Genomic DNA, 26,285 nt, shown 5'->3' on the forward strand with positions numbered 1-26,285 from the left:
GAGATTGGACCTGTTTATCAACTTTATAAATAAATACATTTAAGATCTCCCTCAGAAAGGCTGTACTTTTCTGACTTTAATTTGATAGTGTATCACACAGAAGGAATCACTTCTACCCATATAAAAGTGTGTGAAGAGGACATTTGACACACATCAGATTGTTGGTTTTTAATTCACAAAACATTTCACTTATTATTTCAGATGAGTTCTTTAGAAAGGACTGCCTCAATCATCACAGCTGTGCAAACAGTTACTGGCTTTAACCCCACAGAATTGGGCAGTGAGCCAACTATTTTCTGTACTGGATAAAATAGAACCAGCTATCATGGTAAGGGCAACTGCAGGATCTGTAGATTGTAAAATACATTATAGTTTATTTTTTCCCCAGTAAAAGAAATCTAGAAACAGGTATCATTACCTATATACGACTTTTAGCTGTTGATCAACCTCTTGAAGCTTAGACCAGTATTCATTTGCAAGCTTACAGTACTCCTTGATAATTAAGTTCTTCAAATCTGGATAGGGGAACTCCAAAGATAGTAGAGCTGAAGGAACTTCATGGAAAAGTTTGTTTTTTTCTTCAGAAGAACGCACTAAAGCCTGTGATGAAAAATGCTACTCAGACTACTCTGCATTATATTTTTTCTCAGAAACTGTTAACTAAACTTACAAGGAAAAGCTTACTTTTCTTTTATAGGCTTCAAGCTCTCTTTCCACAGTCAGACTTTCAAGGTTAAGAAATTCCAGAATTGCTTCCTGTTGCTTCTTCACAAATTCAATCTATTTCATGAAATACATTACTGTTACTTTGTATTGCTAGAATATGAAATTTCTTATTTGGAACAAAAAGCTTGATTTCCAGTTTCACACTGCTATGCTTTTACAGATTTTAGTGAAAAATTTGCAGTACCAGAAATACAAAGCTTACTGAATACTCTGAGTTATATTCTTAAAATATTGCTTATAAATAAATAAAAATGCTAAAAAGACAATGATTAGAAACTGTAAAGCTAAAATACCAACCTGCTGTAACATGTCAACTGGACTGAACTTATATTTCAGACAAGAGTCTTCTGAGAGGTAATGCTGCATTTCAGACATCCAGAATTTCAATTTCTCTCTTAGTTGCCAGATAGGAGCTACAGTATTTGTTTGGTATGCATCCCATTCCTTTGATAATTTATGCTCTATACCCAAATGAAACACAAAGCTTTCTCAGACACACAGAGTACTATGTAGCACTATACTTCCTAAATCTAAAGCTGTCATGACAGGCATTTAAAAACACAAACAAGTAATCAAGATAATTTTGACTATAATAAAGAACCAAGACATGAATTGAAAAGTCTTACCCAAGTCCCGTATGTCCAAAAAAGAGTCATACTTATGACTTCCTTCATCAAGAACAATCTTTACTTCTGCTTCTGCTTTTTCCCTGCAAGGTATTAATGAGGTTTTGTTTGTTTGTTTGTTTGCTGTAATACAGAAGATTTAATTTCTTATTTATTAAATTGACAAGAACGATAAGCTTCAAATACTCTGATAATTGAGTAAAAATAGAGATTCTCTGCATGGGAATCTATTAAGGTCAGGCGTTTTACAGAAAAGTAGTAGGGAAGCCACCCTCTTTTGACTAAAACATGCTGTTACTGATCTGCTGTACATGCAACACATAAGCTAGTAGACCTAGGACAACAAAGCTGTCTGTAGTTTGGTCAGGAAGTTACAAGTATTTCTGGAAAAAAACAAAACAAAACATAAAAACACCTGAAGCAGGCCACCAAAAGTATTCTTTCCTGAAAATTCTGAGATAAGGTACATGCATACATCATTCAAAAGAAGAGAAAACAGCTTCTGCAGCATGAACACAATAGAATAGAATAGTTCTATCAGAAGAGACCTAGAAGGATCAAGTCCAACTGCCTGACCACTTCGGGGCCAACCAAAAGTTAAAGTATATTATCAATGATGTTATTCAAATGTCTCTTGAATACTCTGTTCACCTTTAGCAATGAGAGGATAATTCTGTTCTCATGAACAATATTAACATTCCCTGTTACAACTGTGAACAACTCAACATATCTAGAGACACACTGACACTTAAAAGGATTAAAAAACATCTGAAAACTTCTGATACTCCTACAAATACAGGCTCTTCAGATTCTGATAGGTCAGCTAAACAGCTGGAGACCACGGTATGTGCCACTAAGTACATGCAGAACATCCACCCTGTTCTGCCCTCCTTTCTTCTGTTCTCTTTGCATCTGCTGACCCCTTTCAATGCAAGCCACAAACTCTCCTGCCCTGCACAAAGATTTATCTTCGGTTAAGATATTTTAATGTTTATCCTCCTAATGTCCCTTTAATCAAGTATGCCACACCAGAATCTCTGTCTGCTGATGTATTTCTTTAATAATAACTAATTAAGATTCCTCAGGTCTTACCTGTTCTCACTCAGTCTTTTATGCTCTTGCCACCACACTTGGCGATGCTGTTTCAGCAGCATTTGCTCTTTGTTAATTTTTGAAATTTGTTCTGTTTTTTTAATCTGCAGGAAAATAAATGCTTATAAGTATTTTTAAGTATTTTCAATAGCTTTATCAAATGCCTTCATATCAAAATTTAACTACAGAATGGCGAACCTAAAAGCTCTTTGCACAACTGTTTTTTCTGAAGAACAATGGGTTGAAATGTAATCAATTTCCATGAAAAAAATTATTCTACTTCAAATCACAATTAAAATGAAAACTAGAAGAAAATGGACTGTATTTTTTTCTTCCTTTTCCTCCTTTTCTTTTCCATCCCTGTTCCTCAGGTTATAGAGGGGAGATTAGTAATAGAAATAAAAATAAACTCTTACAGGTGGGAAGATGAAAGAGTAAAAATGTTTCTTTCAAGAAAAAGAATTTCAAAAATTGATTACTGAAAACAGGGTGCTTTCCCAAAATCTATCCATTTAAAGATACTTTGAAATTGTCTGATGGCTTCACAAAGACATTGCTTCCAACTTCAGTTAATAATAGGAAGACAGAGATAGATGGAGTTACCTCTTAAACTAGAGGAAAAGCCATAAAGGCTGATGGAATAGCAGCCAGATGATTCTGGCCAATCAACAATGAAGGAAGAAGGAAAAGAAGTCTGTGGCTGCCAGAAACCCCTGAGCTAGGTCAGTTTTATTTTACCCTCCTGCCATCATGACTGTTTCCTGCCTCTCAGTGACCAATCAGGACAAAGCAGGATTTCAGCTCAGCAAACATTTGCTCCTCTCCTGCTACTTTTCTTGCTGCCCAGCCACAGCCTTCCTCTTCGCCACCTGACCCCATCCCCCCCCAGTCAACTACTTCTAGTTGCAAAACCCCCCTCTGTTTCCAGAGGCCCCCATAATTTACCACCTATTTTTATTTTTATTATTTTTTAAGTCCTCCTCCCCAGACCTTCCTTTATGCTATAACTTTCTACTGCAGAACGGTAGTGAGCAAGGAAAAAAAATTGGAAATTCTTGTCCCAGTTCATAACAAGAAGTAAGGAATAAAGATCTCACTCCACATCTAGCCCAGGAAAGAAACACCATTATGAGACATAACTGCTAATTTTTCATTTGTCTCAGGTGGAAGTAATTCACTCTTAAAAATGCTTAGTCAATGTTCCTGCATAGTGAAAGCTGGACAAAGCCACACACTGCCCCCTCTGCCTTCACATGCACAAGAACAAGGACTGCAAAACCCCTAAAAGGCCACATCTCCGCTCCCTCTGCCTGCTGGGTAGGTGACACCAGCAGACTTCCCAAAGAAGGAAGCTGTGAAGCATTCCCGTACAGCTCTCATCCACAAGTACTTTTCTTCCTTAAGCCGACAACAATTGATTTGTCATTTGCTTATGTGGTTCCACATCCATGGAGAAGTAACCCAGCACTTCAGAACTTGGATTACCTGAATCAGCACCACCAACAAAAACAAACAGGTGGGAACACATTTTATTCTCTGTGGAGCTTTCAGCATACGTATTTTATTACCTACTCAGTTGGAAAACACTTGAAAAAGGGTGAAACACCAAAAGACAAATGATGAAAAGTTAGTTTCAAAGGAACAAACCATTTAGTGAACAGCTGGAGGAGCGCTTAGATGAGCTACAGTCTTCCCATACCTTTGGGTTTGCTATTTAATGAGCTTGTTCACAAAAATATCCCATGTTTCCCCTGTTGAATTGTAGGTAATGGAAGCAATCAGAAGCCCTCCCTCAGAATGGCACAAAATTAAAAAACAAAAATAAAAAAAGAATCCATCAACTCTCCAATCTTTTACACAAGTGACACTGACAAGCCAGGTAATACATATTCATAGAGGAGACACTGGCAAGCAAGATAGAGAGACACTCAAGCACAAATCTCTAAACAGCTCCCTCAAGTTAACAGGACTTTCTAGCTTCTGTTTAGGACCGGTTCTACGCATGGAGGTCTGATATTTGTCAAAGATGCTCCCCCCACCACCACGAGATCTCAGAGCTCACAACACCTAGCCTGACTGCCGGTTGCATGCTGGCACACAGCAGCTGGGCAAGCTTACTGGAAGCGCAGTGCAGCCACGCAGCAGGGGCCAGCCACAGGCCACAGCTGCTGAGATCAGCTCAGCTCCAAATGTGTACCACAAAGACCTCGGAATGGCTCCACACTGCACTGAGGCCCATCAGGACCCAACAGTTTCGTTGTCATGGCACATGAAAGCTAAACTGTTTGTCAAACATGCACTTCTGAGGTAAACGAGCTGTGTTTGTACGCTGAACCTAAGCTAATAAACCAGCCCAAATCCAACTTCGCTGGCTGCATCGACGGCCCAGCTAAACTGCCATCCCGATAAAAGCATTCCCAGGCAACTGGGAGCCGACATGACAGAGTGAGGGGGTCTCATACAATAATTCTGCTTTGAAATGTGACCCAAAGAAGTGACACCTTGATCAGCAGACTAACATCCTATCTGATTAAAGTAAAAATCTTCCTTGAAAACGTACTTTGTCACAGCATCATTATGTCAGTATAAAATCTATAAAGCTTTGGAAGAATAGAATGTCACTTTTATAAAGTCTCTTTTCAAAGCTGTGGCGTACATTACTGATTTTAGTATGATGTTAAAATAAGAATGGGGAAAATTTTGAAGGAAAAGGAGTAAGAATATATGAATATATTCTCCCTATACGAATATACTCACTATAATATATATATATATATATATATTTTTTTTAGCAGGGAATACAACAAACAATGCACACATAAAACTGCAGTCTGCATTTTTGCATTCACTTTCCCAAAGGTAGTTTAAAGCTCAAGAAATTGCAACTGATTCACACGTGAGTGGTTTATCTGCTGACAGTCCTGGTATCAAGTTGTCACATTTCACCTACCTGTTACATAGACATATATTAACGTAAGCAAATTTGATCAATGCTTTCACTTAAAATACTTGAAGATAGACTCCTTTAGGTTTCCTTATGAGGGTATTATTTCCTGTATTATTCAATTTTTTTTGTTTTTGTTTTTGTTTTGCTCTGTTTTTTAGGTACTATAATGATGAAGGTCATATGCAGTATTCAAGAGTTAGCTATATCTTAACCTTTCTAATTTAGTCTTCACATTTTCTCTATTATTTGGTCCTTCTTCTACAAAGGTAGAACTCCGTCATAACCTGTTTGGTATATGCCTAATGTAAAGATTGTAATGAGGCTGTCCGGAGAACTACCAGTGTTCATCCTGTCCTCCCCCATATTTAAAAACTGGTCGCATTTTTGGTTTACTTACTCGGTTTTACAAATTCTTTTCTTCACATTTTATTCTAATTAACTTGTACATAACTGAAGACTTTGGGTCTATCATTGTCAAAAATGTTTCCTTCCCTGTAACCCCACTCTTAATATACCAAACCACCTTGCTATTTTCAACTTGTATGGTATCACCCACTGTGGTTTTATTATCCATCACTGATGGATTTATTAAATGTCTCTGAGATCAGACTTACAAAAAAAATTAGCATGTGAAATTACATCACTGGATGAGTGCTTGGTCTTTGGCGCTTACTCTGGATACTGGATTTGGTACATAGTCTTCTCTCCAGTTTGACAGCACTGAATTTTGTCTTCAGTTCTGCTTGTCACCCTGCTTTGTCAACACATTATAAAACATCATTCCTAACAAAAGCAGAGGTAAAGCTTTCATTGAACTTTATTAGTATTAAACAGACTACCTCTTATTTACTATTTGGAACATACTGCAGCTATTTACACCTTTCTGTCCAGCTCTAAATTTACATTATGTGGCTATAAAACTCGTTATTTTCTTCTCAAGCTCTACTTCAGCTTGACTTTTGGAAATCTTCACTTCATGTCTATATTTTTGGTTTAATTTCTTTCCAGAGCAATCCCCTCTCATTCCCATAAGTTCTTCATTATCCCCACTATTTTGAGTTGGTTATCTAATGAGTCTGGATGAATTTCCTCTAAGCACTCAAATATAAACGTCTCCTGTCTCTTTGGGAAGCAGATTCCATGTATTTTGCATCCCTGATTCCAAGAAATTCCATAATTCAACATTGAAGTTTCCAAGTCATAGTAACAGTGTTATAAACTTGCATCTTTTGCCCATCGTGAACACTATTAAAACAATTTGTTATTCCTATTCATTGTCAGATTCTTTGAGGGCAGTGAAAAAATGTGATCATTGTACTTAAAAAAAATAATTGATATTAGAAATAAAAAACACGTACCTTTAATTGAATTTTTGCTGATGCCATTTTTTCTGTTGCAGCAAGTTCATATAGATGTTTGTAGTCAATGGGTTTACACTTCTGGATGCATAGACCATTTTTCATAGAAGTCACCAGATTTTCTAGTTATCACAAACATTTACAGTCATGTCAAATTTGAGAAATACTTTAAGTATGAGCCATAAAATGAAAGCATTATGCATAGAATTTAGAAACAGTATAATAAAAACAATAACTGTTTCCATAACAAGGATTTGAGTTGCTGAATAAGAATTTGAAACAAACTTAAGGTGGTAGAAGTCATCAAGGTCTCTTCATGCAAGATTAATTCAATGCAAACTTTACATTTATATTACAGGTAATGTGTTTGATGTGTCTTTTATTTTAAAGATATAAATAAATACTATATATCTTGTATGTATATATTTTTGGGTGTACACATACACATAAATCCATATTAATAAAAAAAAATAAGCTTAGGTAGATATGATTTCAAAATATCTTTTCACAATATTCTGTAACAAAAATTGGCTAAAGCCTAAGATACAATTATATTGGTCAACAAAAATACTTGAACATTTGCCCAAACACTGTAAGCATACATATTCCCAGTAATATATCATGTAAGCTAGGATGCTTATGGGGACAAAGAATGAGACTTTTCTTTCCATCTCTTTTTAGGTACCTTTAACAGTGAAACTTGCCATTAGATATCAGTGGGTTTTTTTCGTTTGTTTGTTTTTTCTTTTTCTTTCTCCATTCACTAGTAAGCATGTAGTAGCTGGAAGCAGTATGTCTAATAAATGGTTTTGCAGAAGGATCCCATATAAAATGCTACAGTAAGTCCTGCAAAGCTATCTCATGATCCTCCTTCAAGTCTCTCCTAAGGATTCTCATTTGCCATGTACCTGCAGAAAGCTTGACAAAATGATCCTAAAGTTGATGTTTCATTATGGAAAGATTTTTTGTGTTAAACATCAAAATACTACTGCAGCTTCCATATGCAACAATTAATTGCACAAAATATTTCAGAAATAGTTTTATTCTAGCAATCCAAAATAATTACATTTGAACACGAAAGCATACATACCTACATCACTAATCCTTTGAGGTGTAAACAATGTTCCATGGTCCGGTTCACACATTTTATTTTTTATTTTTTTGATATCTGTTGAGAAGCAAACAGATATTTTGAGAATAATTTTGAGAATACCAACACTGTGAATGCAATCTAAACATACATATACAATGAATATGCATAGTTTTGCTGAGGAGAGAAGATATCTTGCTGAAAATATGATTAGATGGAAATTCTATAAGTTCACCTTTCATTTTAAGGAAGATTTCACTTTTTTGTACTAAAAAAAAATCTCTTACATTGTTTAGCAGCTGATAAAAGGAAAACGAATTATTATTTCTTTGATGAATCTGCAATGCTGTCACATAGGAGGTCAATTTCCCTTGTGCTATTCAAAATGTAACTATCATATTTGCCCAAATGTAAGGTAAGTTTTTTTAGCTGTTCTTTGATTTTAGAAGTTAAGCCTGAAGAGATCTCTCTTGTTATAGTTACATACCTTGGTTTATATGTGGATCCCTGTATACTCCCTTTAAAAGTCTCTCCATTAGCACTTGGCAACCCAAGCCAGCTGTTTCTTCAACAGCGGCTTAATTCCTCACGAGCAGCCATGACAGGCAGCGTGTATCATGTATCCACAGCATCTTGGGATAAACCTGACATTTAAGATGTAATAAGATCTACAACGAAGTTAAAAAACAAAACAACCTTAATGTCTGAAAAACATACTTTCACTTAGACACACATGAACACCATCACGGGTCTTACATACAAAGAATACATGCATACGATATGTGGCCACAAGGTGTTTCCGCAGAACTGCGCCAACAGCTGAGGAACGCCAGAAGGGGAGCCGCATTTGACCGATCCCCCCGCAGGCGCTCTCTCATTCCCAGCCCAACCTTACCCACGTTTCCTAGACACAAAATTCCATCCACTTAGGCACAGCTTTGGCATTTGTCTAGTCCCACAGCAAGTAGCAACGTGGTAAATAGCTGACCTGCAAACTCTGTTCATTTGTGTTTTGTGGAGTTTTTTTTCTGCTGTTCTAATGAGTTGAACCTGCTTATCCATACAAATCCCAAGGATGGCCCAGTGGATCAAGAAAAAGGGGAAGAAGAGCAGCACAAGCAACTGAAAGAGAACGACTGACAAAAAGCAATTGGTTTCAGTCAAGCCAAACTGCAAGACTGCAACCAAAGACAGTTACTATCATATGTTCCTGTGAGCTGTATTTCCTCCTGACAGCATTCTGCATTGCAGGATCATCAAAAACAGCTAAAGTGTAGAAATCTGATCTAGATGGACAAGTTTCATTGAAGGAAGTTCCATTATTACTGCAAGAAAATGGTAAAGTGTAGCTGAAACAGTCTGTCATTCCAGTGGCTCAAAGCCAGTGTTTGATGTTTGATCTGTACACGTTCAGTTAACAATGCAAGTTAAAAAGCAAAGAAAAATCATGACTGCCAGGTTCTGTACATTGAATATTCACTGACCACTCCAAGTAGAAAATAATGAACTCACTGATGAAGTGTGACATTTCTCAACACTTCTTGATTCAAATTCTTCAATGTTATTGAACACTATCTCTTGCACTAAACCAAAATTATCAGTCTAATGCCACCTGTCTTCACCCAAGTGTGACCATTCATCAACAACAATGGAACCTTTTTAAATTTGTTCTGAAAGAAAGTGCTGGTATCAGCTGGTCAGAAGTTACACTCAAAGTCATCTGATCACAGAGGCTGGAATTAAAGACAGTTAAAAGTAAGTAAATATGAAAATACATTTGGGAGTTTGCTCCCCTTTTGAAAGATTAATGTGTCCTTTACAATCCAGTAGTCAACTGCAAATAAATTTACAGTCCTACCCCAAAGTCTACACACTCCTCGATGAAAAAAGAAAGCAAATAAAATGAGTTGGCACATGCATTTTATTGATCTGATTTTCCCTCCTTAAAGCAATTATTTGGTTTTAACTTGTAACAATGTAACACTGCCAAATTCATCCAGACAAACGAGGTAGTTCTCCATAGCAGAAGCAACTTTGTTGGCCTATTTGTCATGATAATTTTTTATCTCTACACCAACTTATCTACATATAATTCTCTATCTGTGTATATACTTCTGCATATGTACATACGGTTGGAATTGATTTAAAAATCACATTTGCGCTGTCTGGAAATCCTCAAGGTAAAGATATAAAGAACACAGTAACATACGGGAGTTGCACCTTCTGGTTTCAAGATGCCAAAGACAGTTTAAATGTTGCTTCCTTACTCTCTAAACAAATATATTGTTCTGCTGCTCCTTACAAAGGCCAACTATGCACAGGCTCATCTTTATTTCTTGAAAGAAATATAACTGGAACAAGAAATGCTCAACCACTAACACACAGATCTTTAAGCTATAGGCAGATCAATTCAAAAAGGCATTTCAAGAAAATCATTTCCATTGCGGTTGTTTACAAATCTGTATATTATGACAATGGAAGTACTAAATTAAACATAATTCCTTAGATTTCCAGCCTCCAATATTTTCTTCCTGAGAGGAGGAGCAAGTAGACATCATAATCATCATGAAGTTTTGTAATTTTTAAGAGGGAACAGGGGGACCTAATTTAAAAAAAAAAAAAAAAAAAAGTGAAACCCTGGCATAATTTATTGTGAAATTCTGTAATACTCAGCATTTTCTGTAAACTCCAGCAGTTATGTGACACACAATCTTCCACTGAATTTATGGCTGCTAAAGCTGAACAGGAAAACTTAAAACAATAATAAGAGCTCAATAGTTACAAGATGTATAAGAAAACCTGAAATTTTTTTACTCATCTTTTTAAGGGCTTTCAGCGTCAATCACGAAACAAAAACAGTTTTCTTTGCTTAATTTTACTGTTCCTTTGAAGAAGGAATTAACCACATACCTGACTTTAGAAAAAAAGGAAAAGCATCAAGATATACTGAAATTGTTTATTTTAAACCTGGTACTCCTGCTTTGATTGACCAGTCTAAAACAGACTTTCATATGCTTCTCTCTCAGCAAGATCATAAGTCATCACAGTTCCTAGCCTCATTCATGAGGATACTAATACTCAACATTGCCTTGATATTACTATAACCCTACATATATTGATACTGGCATAACAGCAAGGAATACCTGTCCCATGTCTCTTCTAATACCATCAGATAGACACTATACTTGCATAAAGCAAGAAAACAAGGGTGAGTACCAATGCAAGGATTCTGTAGGAGTACGACCATTGTCGGGCAGAGCCACTTGACCTCCACAGATCAGCAGCATGATTTTGAAACAACGGCAAGCTGTTCAAAACAACGGCAACGTTTAAAAGAACAGCAAGTTCTCTCCAGAGATTTGGCATGCTGTGGCTAATATTTACATGGCAGTGTTGATTTCCTTAAGCAGAGGTATCAGCAAGGATGCCATATTCAGAGATTCTGCAAACAGAAATAAATCTGCATTAGACCTGAAACAGATTGTCTGCACGTGCTTTGTGGGACCATTCTGACTTTTTAGATTTGTAACAGCCCAGTCACAGCAGCAGCTTTGGCCAAATTGCCAGAATCCCTCAAATTGAAAGCAGCAAAATGTATCTACAAAGGGAAACACAGCATGGGATAGTTTTAACTATAGACTAAGACATCAAAGTTCCTTACAACGTCAAAATGAAAGATTGTAACAAAGATTTGTAACAAAGCAAGACAGCTTTTCTTTGCCTGCTAGCTCTTGCAGTCCTTGGCATCCAATGCTTAAGTTAGAGAGGGAACTCAGTGCTATATACAAGTACAGCGGTACCAAATAAACAACCGACCCCAAGGGATTCCCTTACTTGGCTCTTTTCACAAGGTTAGCCCTTATAAAGAGCATTTAAGCCTCCGTCAGCAGTTTTACTGTCTGCAATCATCAGTATTACTGATGCTACTTTCTATTGATATGGGCAAGCTGCTATCAGGCAGCATTCTTACAGCATGCGGTGTCGGTGTCGTGTCGCATCAGTAGTCCAAGGAAATCCCTGCTGATCTCCATCGCCACAGCCAAGTGAAAAGAACTGTGATTCAGCAATTTCAGAGAACAAAATCTACTTCCATTTTCATTCTTACAAGCATAAGCCATGGACAATCATATGTAGCAGAAACGTTTTCTACTTCCCCTGCATTCCCACTCTAGTTCACAAAAGCAATGCAAGTATTCGAGGGGGCATTTTGCTTTTTAACAAGTGCTACTGGATTTTGTGTTTCAGTACATCTGACATTGCTGTTAAGCATGCTTCTCCCTTTGCACTTGAGGTGACAATCAGATTTTTTTTTTTAATTTTTTAACCTTAAAAGAGTAGTTTCCTCTACGAGCATGTCTTCATGAAATTCTGAGATCTGTTAGTATTTTGTCTAGTTAGACTCTGTGTTTAAAAGGGAACGGAAATCAATTCAGAGTAAGGCTTGGTATATTTTCATCAAAATAACAGCTTTACCAACACTGAATTATTTCTAGGTTTAAAGACAACAAATGTATTTCATATCTGTGGGTTAATTCTCAGGGTGCTTGCTCCATCCACCTCTACCGTGCAAGCCTCCTATAAGTTTCAGTTCAACTTTTGCACTGAATAAACATCACAGATTACCCATACTTTACATTTCATGGTGAAAGTGATTAATTTTAGAGGTTTGCAGCTGCTTGAACAGAGATAATGAGTTAGAGCTAATGAGTAAAGTATTCCTTATATTGTCTGAAAAACAGGTATATGAAAAAAGAGGCAATCTAAAGAATTTAAAGAGTAAAAGTCTCATTTTCAGGAAGAATTCAGTGCCTTAAAAATCTTCACCTTCACAGATTACAACAAAATGACTAATTTTTAAGTTACTCAATAATTAGTACTTCTTTAAACAAGAGTAACTTCACTTTCCTGCAAGCTTTCTTGCTTGAATACTCAGAGTGCATTTTCATTTTGGGAATAGGTTTGTTTCTGTGGGCTTTTTCATCAACTGGATTATTAACATCCATAAAATGCAGCTTGGATCAAGAACACTATCCAGGAACTTGGTTAATCTATTTACTATCTGTGACCAGAAAAATTAAGAAAAGATTCAATAAGGTTGACACCTTACCATTTAGCTGTTGTTCAGAACAGAGCTACAAGGAAATTTGGGTACCACTCACAAACGAGAAAAGAAGTTTCCCTTCCTTTAAACATTGCATCCCAGTGCTGAGGGATAAAAAGGCAGAAAGGAGGAAGGAAACTCAGATTTTTAATGCCTTTCTGAAGCGCCTCCTAAGCGCCGAGCCATAAGGATTCCCACATATCCACACACATTAAGGGATAATGTTTTCTCTGAATGTTTGGAGTACTGCCTACTGCTCACACCAAACACCCTAAACTAAAATGAGATATATTGTGAGTATTTAATGCAAAACACTTCATCCAATAACTCAAATTCAAAAGAGAGAAAAAAAAAGTCCATCTGGGTCGCCTTTCTCAGCTCCGCCCTGGGTTGGTGATGAAACAGAACAAGAAAAACTCCAGAAGTACCCCGGGGGCAGCAGCACTAGGAGGCACTGACTTTGTTTGCAGTGCCCATAAGGCTTTGACCCAAACAGGTAAGGCACGCTGTGCTAACAAACCGATCCTGAGGGGTACCTACAAAATTGTGAATGCTTTCACAGAAAACACGTGTCACGTAACAGTGTCCCGCCAGTAACACGCCCGGGTGGCTGTGCGGCACTGTCCGGCGACCGCATCACTGGCGCCCGCGGAGCTGGCCAGCCCAGGGCGCCGCGCTCCCGCACCACAGATGGGTGTGAGCTCGACCCCAAGCTAGCAGTCAGCGCAAGCCAACACCTTCCTCTGCTGGGCCTGTAATCTGCAACGTGCTCCAAAGCCTACAGTCAAGGCAAGCTTGTCTCCAAATACTTTAGATGCAATGAAGTTCAAGTGCAGATTTGTTTTCAAGATCACGCAAAGACAGGCTGAAAGCAGAGCAGCTGAGGTGCCCGAGCACTGCCTGGATCACCGACGGCTGAGGTCGGCAGGGACCTCTGGGCCCACCTGGCCAGGCACAAGCAGGGGCACCCAGAGCAGGGTGCTTGGGACCACATCCAGGCGGCTTTTAGAGATCTCCAAGAAGGGAGATTACACGTACCCCCAGGCAGCTGTGCCAGTGCTCTGCCTCCTGCACAGCAGAGAGGCGCCCTAAGCGGACGTGGAGCTACGCCCTGTCGAGGTGCAAGCGAAAGGACTGGTCAGGAGTCGCGAGCATCACCCAGGTCAGATTATGTTCTCAAGTGTCTCATGGACGACAAGCTTCTCCTGAGAAAAGGAACTACGTCCTTTTTGAAAACTAACAACAGACACTAGTAACCCTAGCAGCAGCATAGCTACCCCTCCGGTTTTATGTATCCCTTAGACCAATTGCCAATATCTCTTCTCTCTACTGTGATGTTTCTGTTTTAACAAAACTTCACATACTCGCATTGGCTTCCATTCCTTTGGGAAGAAACAAGGACAGTATATCTGAGGGAACAGAAGTTATGAAAAAAAAAAAAAGCAAACAAAAAAAAAACAAAAAAATCATAATGCTGGTGATTTTTTCTGTAATTTTACTGTTTGATTAAATAAGAGCTTATTCCCTTGCAACCTATCCATTCCTCTCTTCTGTAATGATGTCATACAGTTGTATTTGATCTCAGACTTTCAACAGAAATTATTTTCTGATATCACAAATTCAGTGTTATGACCACTAAAACACTGGAAATGAATATATTAAAATTATTTCAGAAAGGGCAGGATCCGTTTAAACCTGTATTTAATCTTCGGTAACTAGAAAATATACCAAGGAAAATGATAAAAGCAGTGCAAGTTACATTTATTTCTGCTTTAATGCAGATACATCTAAAAACCTCTTCAATGCTATAAAAGTTCATCTAAGCTTGAATTCAGATGCCCTGCTTCCAGCTTTGTTCTAACTTCATACAGCCTCTAGGCTGGAAGCCTTGATGCATCTTAGAAACAAAAAGTACAAAAGATGAAAGAGACATTGAAAAGAAGCCATCAGTACACAGAAAACTGTTCCCCAAGCCTGCTAAATCAGCCATGTCTACAACCAGCCATGACTAAACCTCTTAGTAACAGTATAAAGCACAGGGTTTACCAATGCTCTGTTTCTGTTCTGGTTGATAATTTAGTATTTCACTACAATTCAGAACTCTCTAAGAGAATATGAATATGTCCTCTAAGAGAGGGATTATGCCTCCAATTCAACTGAACACTTAAGCACATTCTTATCGTAATGCAATACTTGCTTGTACCTAAAGTACATGACTTAAGCATATTTTAAAATATGGGAATAGCAAGCATTAAGACAAGATCCTGCTCTCTTTCATTTAAATAGAAATTAAACTCCACAAATGTTAGTCAGCACTTCTGGAGCAAGCAAAGCCTGCACATGCTGCTATTCGTGATGATTCATACTCAGCTAAGGTCCCAATTCCACAAGCATGAATACTCCCAGAGAATTTAACCATTAACTTTAAAGAAGCCGAGACTTCACCACCTTGATTCAACATGCCATTTACACACACAAGTCTTTGCAGATTCAGACCATGAATGTCGATTTTTCTTATCGACTAAAGTGCTGCTAATCAACAGAAAAGCAAAATTATTGTGGGGCTGGCATTTCCTGATCTGCACATGCTACTTAAAACAAAACATTTTAAGCAGGTTTTAAATCAGTCATGTTATTAAATGTACCAGTCAATAATAGGAAAGCCGGATCAACTTGACACAAAACACAATTTAACAGCATAATCAATAACATTTTAATAGGTACACATTTTGCGTGAATGAAGGCTGCTTCACTTTGCAACAACAGGTGTTAGTATTTCAAGTCAATTACCAGTTAGCATACACAGTTAAAAATAAGACCCAGAAACAAACCGCTGACTTCATTTAAAACTTCAGGAGTCGACGGGAACTGCGATTATGGACTAGGACAGATGTTTCCTTACAAATTCAGGAAAAAAAACAAACACAAGTCCCTTAATTTCAGTGCTCTCTTTTTCAAATGTCTGGTGATCTCTTAAAATCTAGAAAAACGCCTCCACATTGCTTGGCTTCTGCATGTTTCCATTCAAAGGTGAGGAACAGTAACATGCAGGTATTTGAACTCTCTGATCCCAATTACTGTTAGGGAAAAGAGGCAGAGAATCACTCTTATTGTACAGGATGGAGTAAAAACCAAAAATAACCAGCTTTATCCTTTAATCAGACCCATTCTCTTCTGCTGGTTGAACTAACTACCTGAAAACGGCATCCATTCACAACGTTTTAATCTTAAAGATCTTGCAGCAGTCGATCCCTTCCACAGAAAAAAAGCACACAGGACAATACTTTTATCATTCAGTGTCAAAACAGTCGCTAGAGAAGTCACGGAGTTTGACTATCATTCAAATCATCCTTCCCTAAGGAAAGAATTATGGATCTGTATGAAACTGACAAAGAGGACCCTGTCTCTTCTGGGAGTGTACAGTTCTAATACTTGCCTATGGTATAATCTCATTGCTTCCTCATTAAGTAAAAAAGTGCAGAACAGAAAGATCAATTTGACTAACATTTAAAGCAAGCAGCTCTGTGACACTGTAAGACAAAAAAAAAAACAACTCTTGGTTTGTCAGTTTTTTTGAATATCGACACTATTTCCTTTTTATTTCCTGGACTATTTTAATAGATCCAAGATAAAATAAACTTAAAGAACACTTCATGGGATCAGGGGGGAGGGAAGGAGACAACAACAATCATGTAAGAGGAAGTCAAATTTTTAAAAGTTGACAAGGGACATAGGAAGGGTAGGAAATGAAGTCACGTATGCCTGCCAGGCAACTCGCAATCAAGTGCGCCAGGTGGCATTTTGCAATGTTGTTTTGTTGTTTAACACATACAAACCAAGTGCACCAAGTCAGCCAGCTGCAGACAACACACCTGTCCATTTCAAAGCTTAATTGAAAGTGGATTACCTCCATGCATAATGTTAAAGGTGTTAAAAATTAAACCATGTGCTTTGACATATTTAAAGATTTATTGGAAGATGCGAGTTTATCCCTAATAGTAGCCTACACGGTTCTCCATTATTCAGGAAACAACAGTACAGTAAAGGTACCGCAGAACTGACCTGACTCACAAGGCATGTCTGCTCATTCACTATCTGCGTTGGAAAGTAGGGTATTTGCAATGGCGCAGCGAACAGCTCACCACTCTACAGCTCTGGCATTCTTCACATGAAACATGTAAATCCGCATTACTCATTTAGCACAACAGAAGTAGAGACACTGCAATAGAAAACTGTCATGATCGTTCCCAGCACTACAACACAGTGTCTTGGCACTGCCTGACACCTTTTTTCTATTAATGAAAAATAAAGTCAAAGCAGCATTTGAGGCACTATAAAGAGACAGAAATCAGTGAAACAAAATATTGCGATTTCATTATCTCTTAAGACCCATCAGTTTTGGAAACAAGCATTTCAGCCACCCACATGAAACTGATACAGTCTTATTTTTGTCTTAAGCCAGAAAACATTCGAGTCATATGAACAAAGATGTGAAACAGTACAGAGAACTTCAAAGAAAAAGTAACCTTCCTGCTTCGGATTTCTTTGCTTAAGAGCACTAATGAAATGATGCTCCTTGTCCAAAGTTTAACCTGCCTTCTAAGTGCTAAAATGAAGAAAATAAACCCTTTGTGCTTTTATGCAACTAGAACACTTAACTTTGTGATTAAAAAAATATAAGAAATAATCACCTTGGTAACTTAGCAAAACGCATTCCAACAGTTGGCTCCCAGAGCCAGGCAAGGCACAGCACTTCCAATTGAACCTGTATGAAAACACCGAAGTTTTCAATTTCCACCATTTGAAAGATATTTCAAAACAGAGTCATATATCCATACAGGTCAACCCAAATTATGCAAGAAAAAAAAATCTGTTTATTTGCATATAAGAGTCTTGGTGCCATTCTTCTTCCCATGCACTTAGATTTTCTCTTAAAGACTGCTCTGCAAGAGAACAATCATTCTAGTTTGGATCCAGAAGAGCACATAGCTGCATGTGTAACTTAAACACACCAAAATAAGTGTTTTGTAAAATGTGGATCAGTATTATATGCTCTTGATACCACACAGTTACACGAGAGGCAGTAAATCATATTTCTAAGAGAGCTAGCATACACCAAATGTAGCAGAACAGCGTGTCCTGTAAGTACCATCACATTTACTAAGCCATCAGATATTAAAATAAATCAATACCAACTAATGTCAGAAGTTCAGCAGGAGACAGCTGAAGTAGCACCAAGTATGCAGAAATCATCAATTCACTCAGGAAAAAAATTACTGAAGACTGGATTTAAAAATTCTGTCCAAAGTATCTGGAGTACTGTGATTAAATCACAGCCCCATTGATCATCAGGTAAACCACTGATGCGATTTTGGCTCCAGTGCTGCAAAATGAACAGTTAGAAAGATACCATTTTCAGAGTCACAACAGGTTTATTTTCATTAACTACCTAAAGCCCAAATTGTCGGGAAGGAGACAGGAGTCCAATTCTTTGTTTTACGGAACGAAACAGGTGATTTTAAATTGTCCTCACCTTCTGCCACATGCTCCTGTCTTTGCTCTTGCCTTTTGTGGAGTATTTTAAGTTTAAGAATTTCCACCTACTCCATTTTCATGCTAGCTTTGTTACTGCTATTTTTAATTTAAAAAAAGAAATACAGAAAAGTTCACTGACCCACTGCTGGCGTCTTCCTCCCCACAGCTCTGCTGACAGACCGATCTGTGTAAACATTTCTTAAATGACTTCAGGTAGAAGCCAACTGGCTTAGTTCACACAGCGAGTATAAGGGTACAGCAAGAACATATGGTGTTTGATTAAGTCCCACTCCTCCTTAGGCAGAGATACTTTTTCTTGTACACCAACAAAACCCACAGTTCTCTCAGCTGTGATGATTCACACATTTATGGTCATACTCACAAGCAGTTCAGCAGCAGCCCTCTCCATGTTTAACAGTCTGCTTCACAAGCCAAGCTGAAGGTGAAGACACACAAACAGGGCTAAGAGCCATTGCAGGGAGGAGGACGAGGAAGCAGGACCTTGCAAGTTAGCACTGGCACCACAGACGGCATCACCTTACCTTTACCTAGCCTAGCAGATTTTTGCCTGACACTAGGATAGCTCAAGTCAGAGAAGTAGATTTGTCTGCAGCCTAAGAGACAGCAAGACAGAGGGACAGATAATCCATGTGATTTAGAAGCCACTGCAGCTTATTTTGTCAGAAAGATCGGAAACACATTGTGCAGCTTCTGCCATTTCTGCTATGCCAACTTTGCAGAGTTTTGTGCAGGGAAGCATTTGGCACACCCTCACTTTATATTAATGTATAATGTTGTCAAATATCACACAAAAAACATGTTTTTCAGGAAGGTTCTTATCTACAACCCTTGGAAAAGTAGAGTCCATAAATAAAAATAAATCTTTTTGCATCTGTATCTTTTGCTACCTCTATTCATAAGGATCTCTACATTTGCTTGAAATTCTGCATCCCTAGATTGACAAAGTAGATTACAGTTTGGTAAATTTCTCAACATTTTTTCCAGGCCACAAACACAGCCTAGTTCTATCTTGACCAGCTTGAGAATCATTGCAGTCAGCAGGAACTGCAAAGTATCTTCGCAGGCCTTCACCTGTCCTTGGGCAGACACTGGTAACTCAGCTCTCCAGAGCTGTTGGTTTTTGTTTTTCCTTTTGTTGTCGTTGTTTGTTTTTTTAAATAGGTTGCTAGTTTCCACAGAAATTACTTACAAGCTTAGGACATGAAAACGCAGAGAAGAGAGTGGCTGCTAATCATTTCCTTTACAAGGCCCCACCCCAGCTTCTCCTTGCACCCCCTGGCCGCATCTTCTGTTGGCTGCGGCTGAGCTGCTGCTCCGTCACGAGCAGCCCTGACTTCCAGGTGCGCGTGCGATGAAGCCTGGTCCCCCAGCTTGCTAGCTTCAGCAGCAAAGCTTACGTGAGGACTTCCCTTCACCGGGCACTTCTTCCCCGCTGCCCACTGCTGTGCGCTGCTCCCCCGCAGTGCCATCAGAACCACCCACAGTGCCGGGCTGCGAGCTGGGTCAGTAGGTTCATACGGGAGCCTTTCGTCTTGCTGAGGAAAGGTTACTTTTCCTAAACCTGAATCAAATTGGCAACTGCGTTTATACTGTGGTCCAGCAAGCTGGTGTTCCTCAAACCTCACTTTTGCTGGAAGAGGTGCCCAGGGCAGAACATCCCGCATCACTGCCAAAAGGCAGGTCCCTGTTCCCTCTGCACATGGCTGCGTGCAGATAGCGCAGTGCGGGCATTAAAGGCAAGAACAGTGAGCTGGATCAGGAAATTGAAGAAAAAAATCTATGTTGTGGGGACGTTTCTGGGAAAACTGGATCAATTTTGTATGCTAGCTCACTGCATAGTTGCACAATCTTGTCTGCTGGCACAAGGAAAGCTGGAGAGGTATCGTGACAGGGTAGCATTGTCCCTTTCCGCTGCAGTCAGACTGACGGGGCTGTGCACTCAGCAGCTTGGTGATTGTGCTGAGCACTTTGAAGCATCAGGTATGAACATTTGATTCTAGATTCTGCAAAGCCATGAAAGAGGAAAAAAAAAAAAAGGTAGAAATGCAAATAAACAGGTAGCATCCAAACAGTTTTCCCTGTTTTTAAAAAAATATTTTTAAACAGGAAGGGTGAAATCTTTACTGACAGTAGAGCAATAATTTTATATGCCACCATCTGAAACAGTATTTTTGTAAAAACTCTCACTGAAACAGCAAAATGTCACTCCACTACTTCTTCAGAAATACATCTTCTATTAGCTGCCACACTTCAATAACAAAAAAGCATGGGAACATTTACTGCTTTTTAAACCAAATGAAATTACAGTTTACAAATTACCCAAAGTCAATTGTATCATGATTGACTGAGTTGCTGTGACATCAACACAATGGCTTGCAGTAACTTTTGAAATCAAATTGTAGGTTTTAATGATGGGGGGAAAAACCCACACATCTAAATGATTTCCCTTGTGAATGCTAAACAGCTGCTCATTTGTTCAGTTAGCCTGCCATGAGCATTACTCTCTCCTCCAGTTATTTTCCTCCAAACCTTTGTAATTTCGGCATCTGTAAGAGATTACAGACAAACAGGTTCCAGAAAAAAAAAAAAAGAAGGACAAAGACAACACTGTTTTTGTGAGCGATATTATGTTTATAATCCCACATTTCTAAGGAGCAAGCCTTCTGTGTCAACAGTTCCCACTCTTTAACCACAGACACAGTTCCTGTGTGGTTACATCAAATGAGAAAACCTAGGCAATCTTGCAAACAGTGAAACAATCACTAAAATTAAAGATTGTCACAACAGTGCTTCTGCAAGGACTGAACATATGCAGAATAAAAAAACCTCCAAGTTGGATTAAGTTTGGGATAGATTAAATGAAGCAGAAAAACATATTCACGACTTGGAAGACCGAAGCAGCACATAAGCAGCAAAATAACCAGCAAATACTCGTTAACTAAGCGGCTTGTCTAAAAAGCTGGAAAACAAGTACAATCCTTTTACGAGATCAGATTTAAGGCTCAGAAAAAAAAAAAAAAAAAGGAAGATTCAGAAGGAAAAGATGCCATTAGACTCTTTATATGATTTGCAAACATAATGGAATCAGTGCCTTCCAGATGACACTAAGAATGAAAAGAAAAAGATATCTTACTTTCAAGTCACATCCTGAAGAAGATGAATAAAGAGAAACAGTACTTGTTTGTTGTTGATCCCAAAATTGATATATGAGTTTAAACAAGTATTTGACAAAGCCTACTATTAGCTAATGGAATAGGAAATTAGAAGAATCAGTACACTATGCAGCTCTTTGTTTTGGCAAGATGAAACAGGGTGCCTTTCCACAACACATTTTGTCCCTACTGGGCTTGGGACAGTAATAAATGGGTGGGAATTGATGACCTGTGATACACAGCAGCCAAGTTAGATAATGTACTGGCTGCTCTGGGTGCCAAAACAAATAAGAAAAGCTATGACTGTATGACTAATACCAGTTAGAATGAAATTGCTTTTCTTCACCGGTAGTCATTTAATGTATTTGCAAATCTGACAGGACTTCAAGATATTATTTTTTAATTCTCCATACTTCTATCATGCCAAAACAAACTGGCTCAAGATCACTTTCTCATTCTTACCATTATTTCTTGCTCCCTCCCATCTTGCCCTAGCTGCAGGCTCTCAAACACGGAGAGAGCTTGCAGTGCATTGGGGATGCAGGGCGCGTGGAACGGCCTGTTCCGAATAACGCTGATGGTTGCAGCTGTCCACCTGGAGCCACCCAGAAGCTGAAAGGCCAAGAGATGGCATTACGCCACCTTTCATAGCCTGCCAGTGGACTGTGCCTTCCGTATTCACAATAATGCTCAGAAATGGCTCATTTTGCCAGGGGAGGCCAGTAAGCTTCTTTGTTTTCTAAAAGCTGTTATGTGCAGAAGCTAGGCTAATGTAGCAACATCCAAATTATGGGTTAAAACCAGTTCAGACTGATTGGAAGATGATTTAATGAATCCAGTACACCTCTGGTAGAGGCAGCCTTACGACTAATGTAAGTCATTGCTCCCACAGGTTCTGTGCTTTCTCCTCCCTTTATTCTAGGTCCATTTCTTCTGACCTCACATTTTGTATTTCCTGTTCTCATGCTCACCCCTCTGCTTTGACCCTTCCTCTCAGCGCTTGCCTTATTTCACCCTCGTTATTCTTTGTTTTACTACATTTTGCCTATTATTCCTTGGGACTCCTGCTCCCCATTCCTAGAAGGAGGAGACTATTCTGGCTTGGTAACATTTTATATCCATTTAACGTAATGCGAATAACGACACTTTTCAGGGCAGCAGGGAATCAAGACTTCTGTTTACACACGCCAAGTGTTTTCCCTTTGGCACATGACCATACTGTAGTAGTACCTGCAGCATGAGCCCACACAGATGACAACCAACATTACAGGGATTAAGAGTTACACCAAACACCTACATAGTTTCCAGGGACAGCAGGTTACATTTCAAATGGGAAACCAAGGGAAATTCTAAGTTGCGCGTGACTTCCCACGTGCAGCTATCCCCCTGCTTTTTACCCGCGGCTCCCTCCCGAACAGGGGCTAAGGGCGCTGCCCCACACGCGGCACCTGCACGGACTTATCCCCCCCCGAGCCGCCACGCGGCCCCGCGCCAGCACGAAATGGCGTGCATCCCACCCCCCTCTGCAGCCGAGAACGGAGCTGGATTAAGAAGAGCCCGCAGCGAACACGCACGGACTCCGCTGAAAGGGTTGGTTTTCGTGCAAGAGCCCTGCGCGGCCCTTGTCACCTCCGCAGGGCGAGCGCTGAGCAGGCCGGCCCCGTACACCAGGGCAGCTACCCGTGAGTCGCACCCCAAGCCCACGGCTGCCCGCCGCAGAGCGCGCGGAGCCCCCGGGGCGCTGGGCAAGCACCGGGCGGGGTTAAGGCAAGGCGGGACGGAGCACCGCGCGGGGCAGGCTGCTGGGAACAGGCGGCAGCGCTCGGGGCCGGCCGTTACAGCGGCACCGCCGTGCCGCCCGGCGGCGTTGGGGCCGCGCTACGCGAGGCGGCCCAGGGGGCTCCGGCCCCCGCAACCCCCCGGGACCGCCCCCGGCGCTCGGTGCCCGGCCGTGCCCCTCAGCCCCCGCCCGCCGCCCCGCTCCCGGCCCTCAGCGGCGCCCCCCGCCCACCCGCAGCCGGCCCCGCCGGCCGCCTCCTCCCCGCGGGCACGGCGGAGGCCATTTTGCAGCGGGGGGCTGCGGCCGCTCGGGGCGCGGGCACTTACCGGCACGGGGCCGCGGGGGTGCGCGCCCGCCCCGCCCGGCAGCGGCCCGGGCCTCAGCGAGCCCCCGCCGGCAGCGCCCGGCCCGGCCCGGCCCGGCCCGCCCCTCGCTCCCGCGCCCGCCTCACGGCATCGGTAACCACGGCAACCTCCGCTCCCGCCGCCACTGGCGGGCTCAGCGCGCGGCGGCAGCCAATGGGACGCCGCCGTGCGCCGCGCGGGGCCAATGGGCGCGGCGTGACGCGACCCGAGGGGCGGGGCGCGGCCAGGCGGAGCGGGCGGCGGCGGCGACGCCGGCGCCACCAGCAGCAGCACGGCTCCGCCGCTCCGCCGCCGCCATGGGCACCCCGGGGTAGGGCCCGCCAGCGCCGCGCGGGGCCGCCCGCGCCCGCCGCCCCCTCCTCCCTCGGCGCGGTGAGCGGGGAACCGGCGGGAGGCCGCGGGGGCGGGGGGGGGGGGGGCAGCGCGGGGCAGGTGAGCGCGCACCGGGCCGGGGGGCGCCCGGAGGCGGGGGGGGGAGGCGGAACCCGGGACCGCGGCGGCCGCCGCGGTCCCGGGTTCCGCCTCCCCCCCCGCCTCCGGGCGCCCCCCGGCCCGGTTTGGATGCGCAGCCCTCGTCCGCCCCGGAGGGCCGCAGCGGGCGGGCCTCGAGCGCCGGGGCTGGGTTCGGGAAGCGGCTCCTCGCGGCGGCCCGCGGACCTTTGTACCCGCGGGGTTCGGTCTCCTCGCGCGCGGCGATCGGCGTGAGTCACCGCCCCGGGAGGCGGCCGTCGGGAGGGCGAGGTGTGGCCGGGCCCGTAGAAGTAACGCGTTATTAACGGGGGCCGCTTTCGGTAAATCGCCCTCGGGAGAGGCGGCACGGTGGCGTTTTCCCCGTGAGCCGAAGCGCCGTGGTTCAGCACGGGCCCACCGAGGCGGCGGCACGGCGGGGACCCGCTGCGCGGCTCTGCCCCGTCAGTCACAGCGGGCGGGGGGGGGCGGGGCGCCCTGCCCGGTGTGCGGCCGGGCCCGCGCTGCTCGGCGGAGCGGGGGCAGCGCAGGAGCTTCGCCTTCTGCTGAAGCGGCCTGCAGAGCGCCGTCTCGCTGCTGAAGTAAGCTGCTGTCAGCGCTTTAGCGTCGGTAGAGCGGCCGGTGGTCCTTTTCTGTAAGAGCGGTGCGGTTTTTGTAACTCCCAGCTGGTTAGATGCTAAGGATAAATGCCAGTAACGGCGGCAGCAGATCCGCAATAAAACACGACTGGAGCGAGTTCTGTCAGAGAGCCTTCTGCCACAAGTTGGTAAAATTCGCCGTAATTCTACCTTGATGCTACCTGGGATCCTCGTGGGTCCGTTCCAACTCACGATACTCTATGATTCTAATTCTTGTTAGAATCTAGTTGCGTTATGTACGATACAACATACTTCTTGGTGTTTCCTTTAACAATACCAATGCGGGGTCCTTTTACAATGAATGGATGAATTCAGTCACATGATATAAACAAGGAAAGTGATAAATTACTTTGTTCCGAGCAGCTTCATTTGCTAGCAAAATACCATGTAGAATACACTTTAACCTATCTTTGATGATGAATGCTAGCATGCGCTTTGCAAAAATAATAGTAACCGTAATTAGTAAGCTGTGTGAGGTATTTGGTAGAGGAGATCTGCATGTATTGTGGAGGAAACCTCAGTGGAAGAAACACTCTGCATACTAACAGGACAGGAAACATAAATAAGAACTTTATGTAATTCTGCTTCGCTTCATGTAGGTTGTTAACAAGTATAACAGGTGGAAGGCTAAAGCAATTTCAAAAGATGGTACTCTGGGAGTACTGTCCAAATCTTGGGTTGGTTTGAGTTTGGTTTTTGAAACTGTGCTGAAAATGAGCAATGTCTGCAAGCGTTTCTCTGGTTATTTTTTTCTTTCTTTATTGTCTGCAGGAAAGCGCTGACTGGCTCAAAGATCTCAATGAGCAGAACAGAGTTGTTGTAAGCATAAACGACAAAGATTGGGTTTATTACCAGAATGCAGTTAATGTAATGTGATGTAGAAGAGTCCCCTAAAAATCAAGCACAGCTATTGATTCTTGTTTGGAAAAAAATACTTGTGAACCTGCTGTTGGCCATATTTTGCCTTTCTTTCATCTCTCGCTTACTTTCTTAGTGCTTTCAATCCAGTCAGTGACTACGTTAAAATTTCTCTGTATGCGAAGCTGCGCTGCTGTAGTTCCTTGGAAGCAGCTGGCCGGAGCAGTCCCCGCGAGCAGTGCACCGAGGTAGCTGTCGTGAGGCGGGACCCTGCTTTGCCTGGCTGTGTGTTCACTCCCATTCCTCGAGGGCTGCCCGTTGTTGTGTCCACGGGCTACAGACGTGCAGAAACGTGGGGTGACAGGCTGCTAACTGGTGAGCTGGGAACAGTAGCTTCGTTTGCTGGCCCTTGATGGGAAGCAGCTTGTAAGAGTTACTGCAGAAAAGTTGTTCTGGTGCCTTGTATAAAAAGCGCACGCACATCTCCGCAAGTAACTCGTGCTGGTGCGGCTCAAGCTTCTGGAAGTT

At 41.8% G+C, this 26,285-nt stretch overlaps 2 protein-coding genes across 11 annotated transcripts in view; one reads left to right on the top strand and one right to left on the bottom strand.

Annotated features, from left to right (window-relative positions):
- The window catches only part of CCDC148 (coiled-coil domain containing 148), a 68,689-nt gene extending 44,854 nt beyond the window's left edge, over nucleotides 1-23,835 (bottom strand). The window contains exons 1-10 of one of the 6 annotated variants that reach the window (XM_040562579.1): nucleotides 23,755-23,814; nucleotides 17,632-20,499; nucleotides 8,327-8,507; nucleotides 7,840-7,917; nucleotides 6,750-6,871; nucleotides 2,445-2,548; nucleotides 1,353-1,435; nucleotides 1,024-1,187; nucleotides 685-780; nucleotides 419-600 (exon numbers count right to left, since the gene is read on the bottom strand). In XM_040562579.1, coding sequence (XP_040418513.1) covers nucleotides 419-600; nucleotides 685-780; nucleotides 1,024-1,187; nucleotides 1,353-1,435; nucleotides 2,445-2,548; nucleotides 6,750-6,871; nucleotides 7,840-7,917; nucleotides 8,327-8,375 — 878 coding nt within the window. In that variant the 5' untranslated portion in view covers nucleotides 8,376-8,507; nucleotides 17,632-20,499; nucleotides 23,755-23,814. Of the gene's footprint in view, nucleotides 1-418; nucleotides 601-684; nucleotides 781-1,023; nucleotides 1,188-1,352; nucleotides 1,436-2,444; nucleotides 2,549-6,749; nucleotides 6,872-7,839; nucleotides 7,918-8,326; nucleotides 10,010-17,631; nucleotides 22,001-22,110; nucleotides 23,033-23,754 lie in introns of those variants that run through there. The other 5 variants (XM_040562580.1, XM_040562585.1, XM_040562583.1 and 2 more) reach the window with 5 other exon arrangements.
- Nucleotides 23,836-24,012: 177 nt separating this feature from the next.
- Nucleotides 24,013-26,285, top strand: part of PKP4 (plakophilin 4) — a 90,019-nt gene continuing 87,746 nt past the window's right edge. For 2 of the 5 annotated variants that reach the window (XM_040562571.1, XM_040562569.1), the window contains exon 1: nucleotides 24,038-24,165. The gene's annotated coding sequence lies outside the window, so the exon portion shown is untranslated. Of the gene's footprint in view, nucleotides 24,166-26,285 lie in introns of all 5 variants that reach the window. The other 3 variants (XM_040562574.1, XM_040562567.1, XM_040562565.1) reach the window with 3 other exon arrangements.

The sequence above is a fragment of the Cygnus olor genome, chromosome 6 (genome assembly GCF_009769625.2).
Source record: "Cygnus olor isolate bCygOlo1 chromosome 6, bCygOlo1.pri.v2, whole genome shotgun sequence".
NCBI lineage: Eukaryota > Metazoa > Chordata > Aves > Anseriformes > Anatidae > Cygnus > Cygnus olor.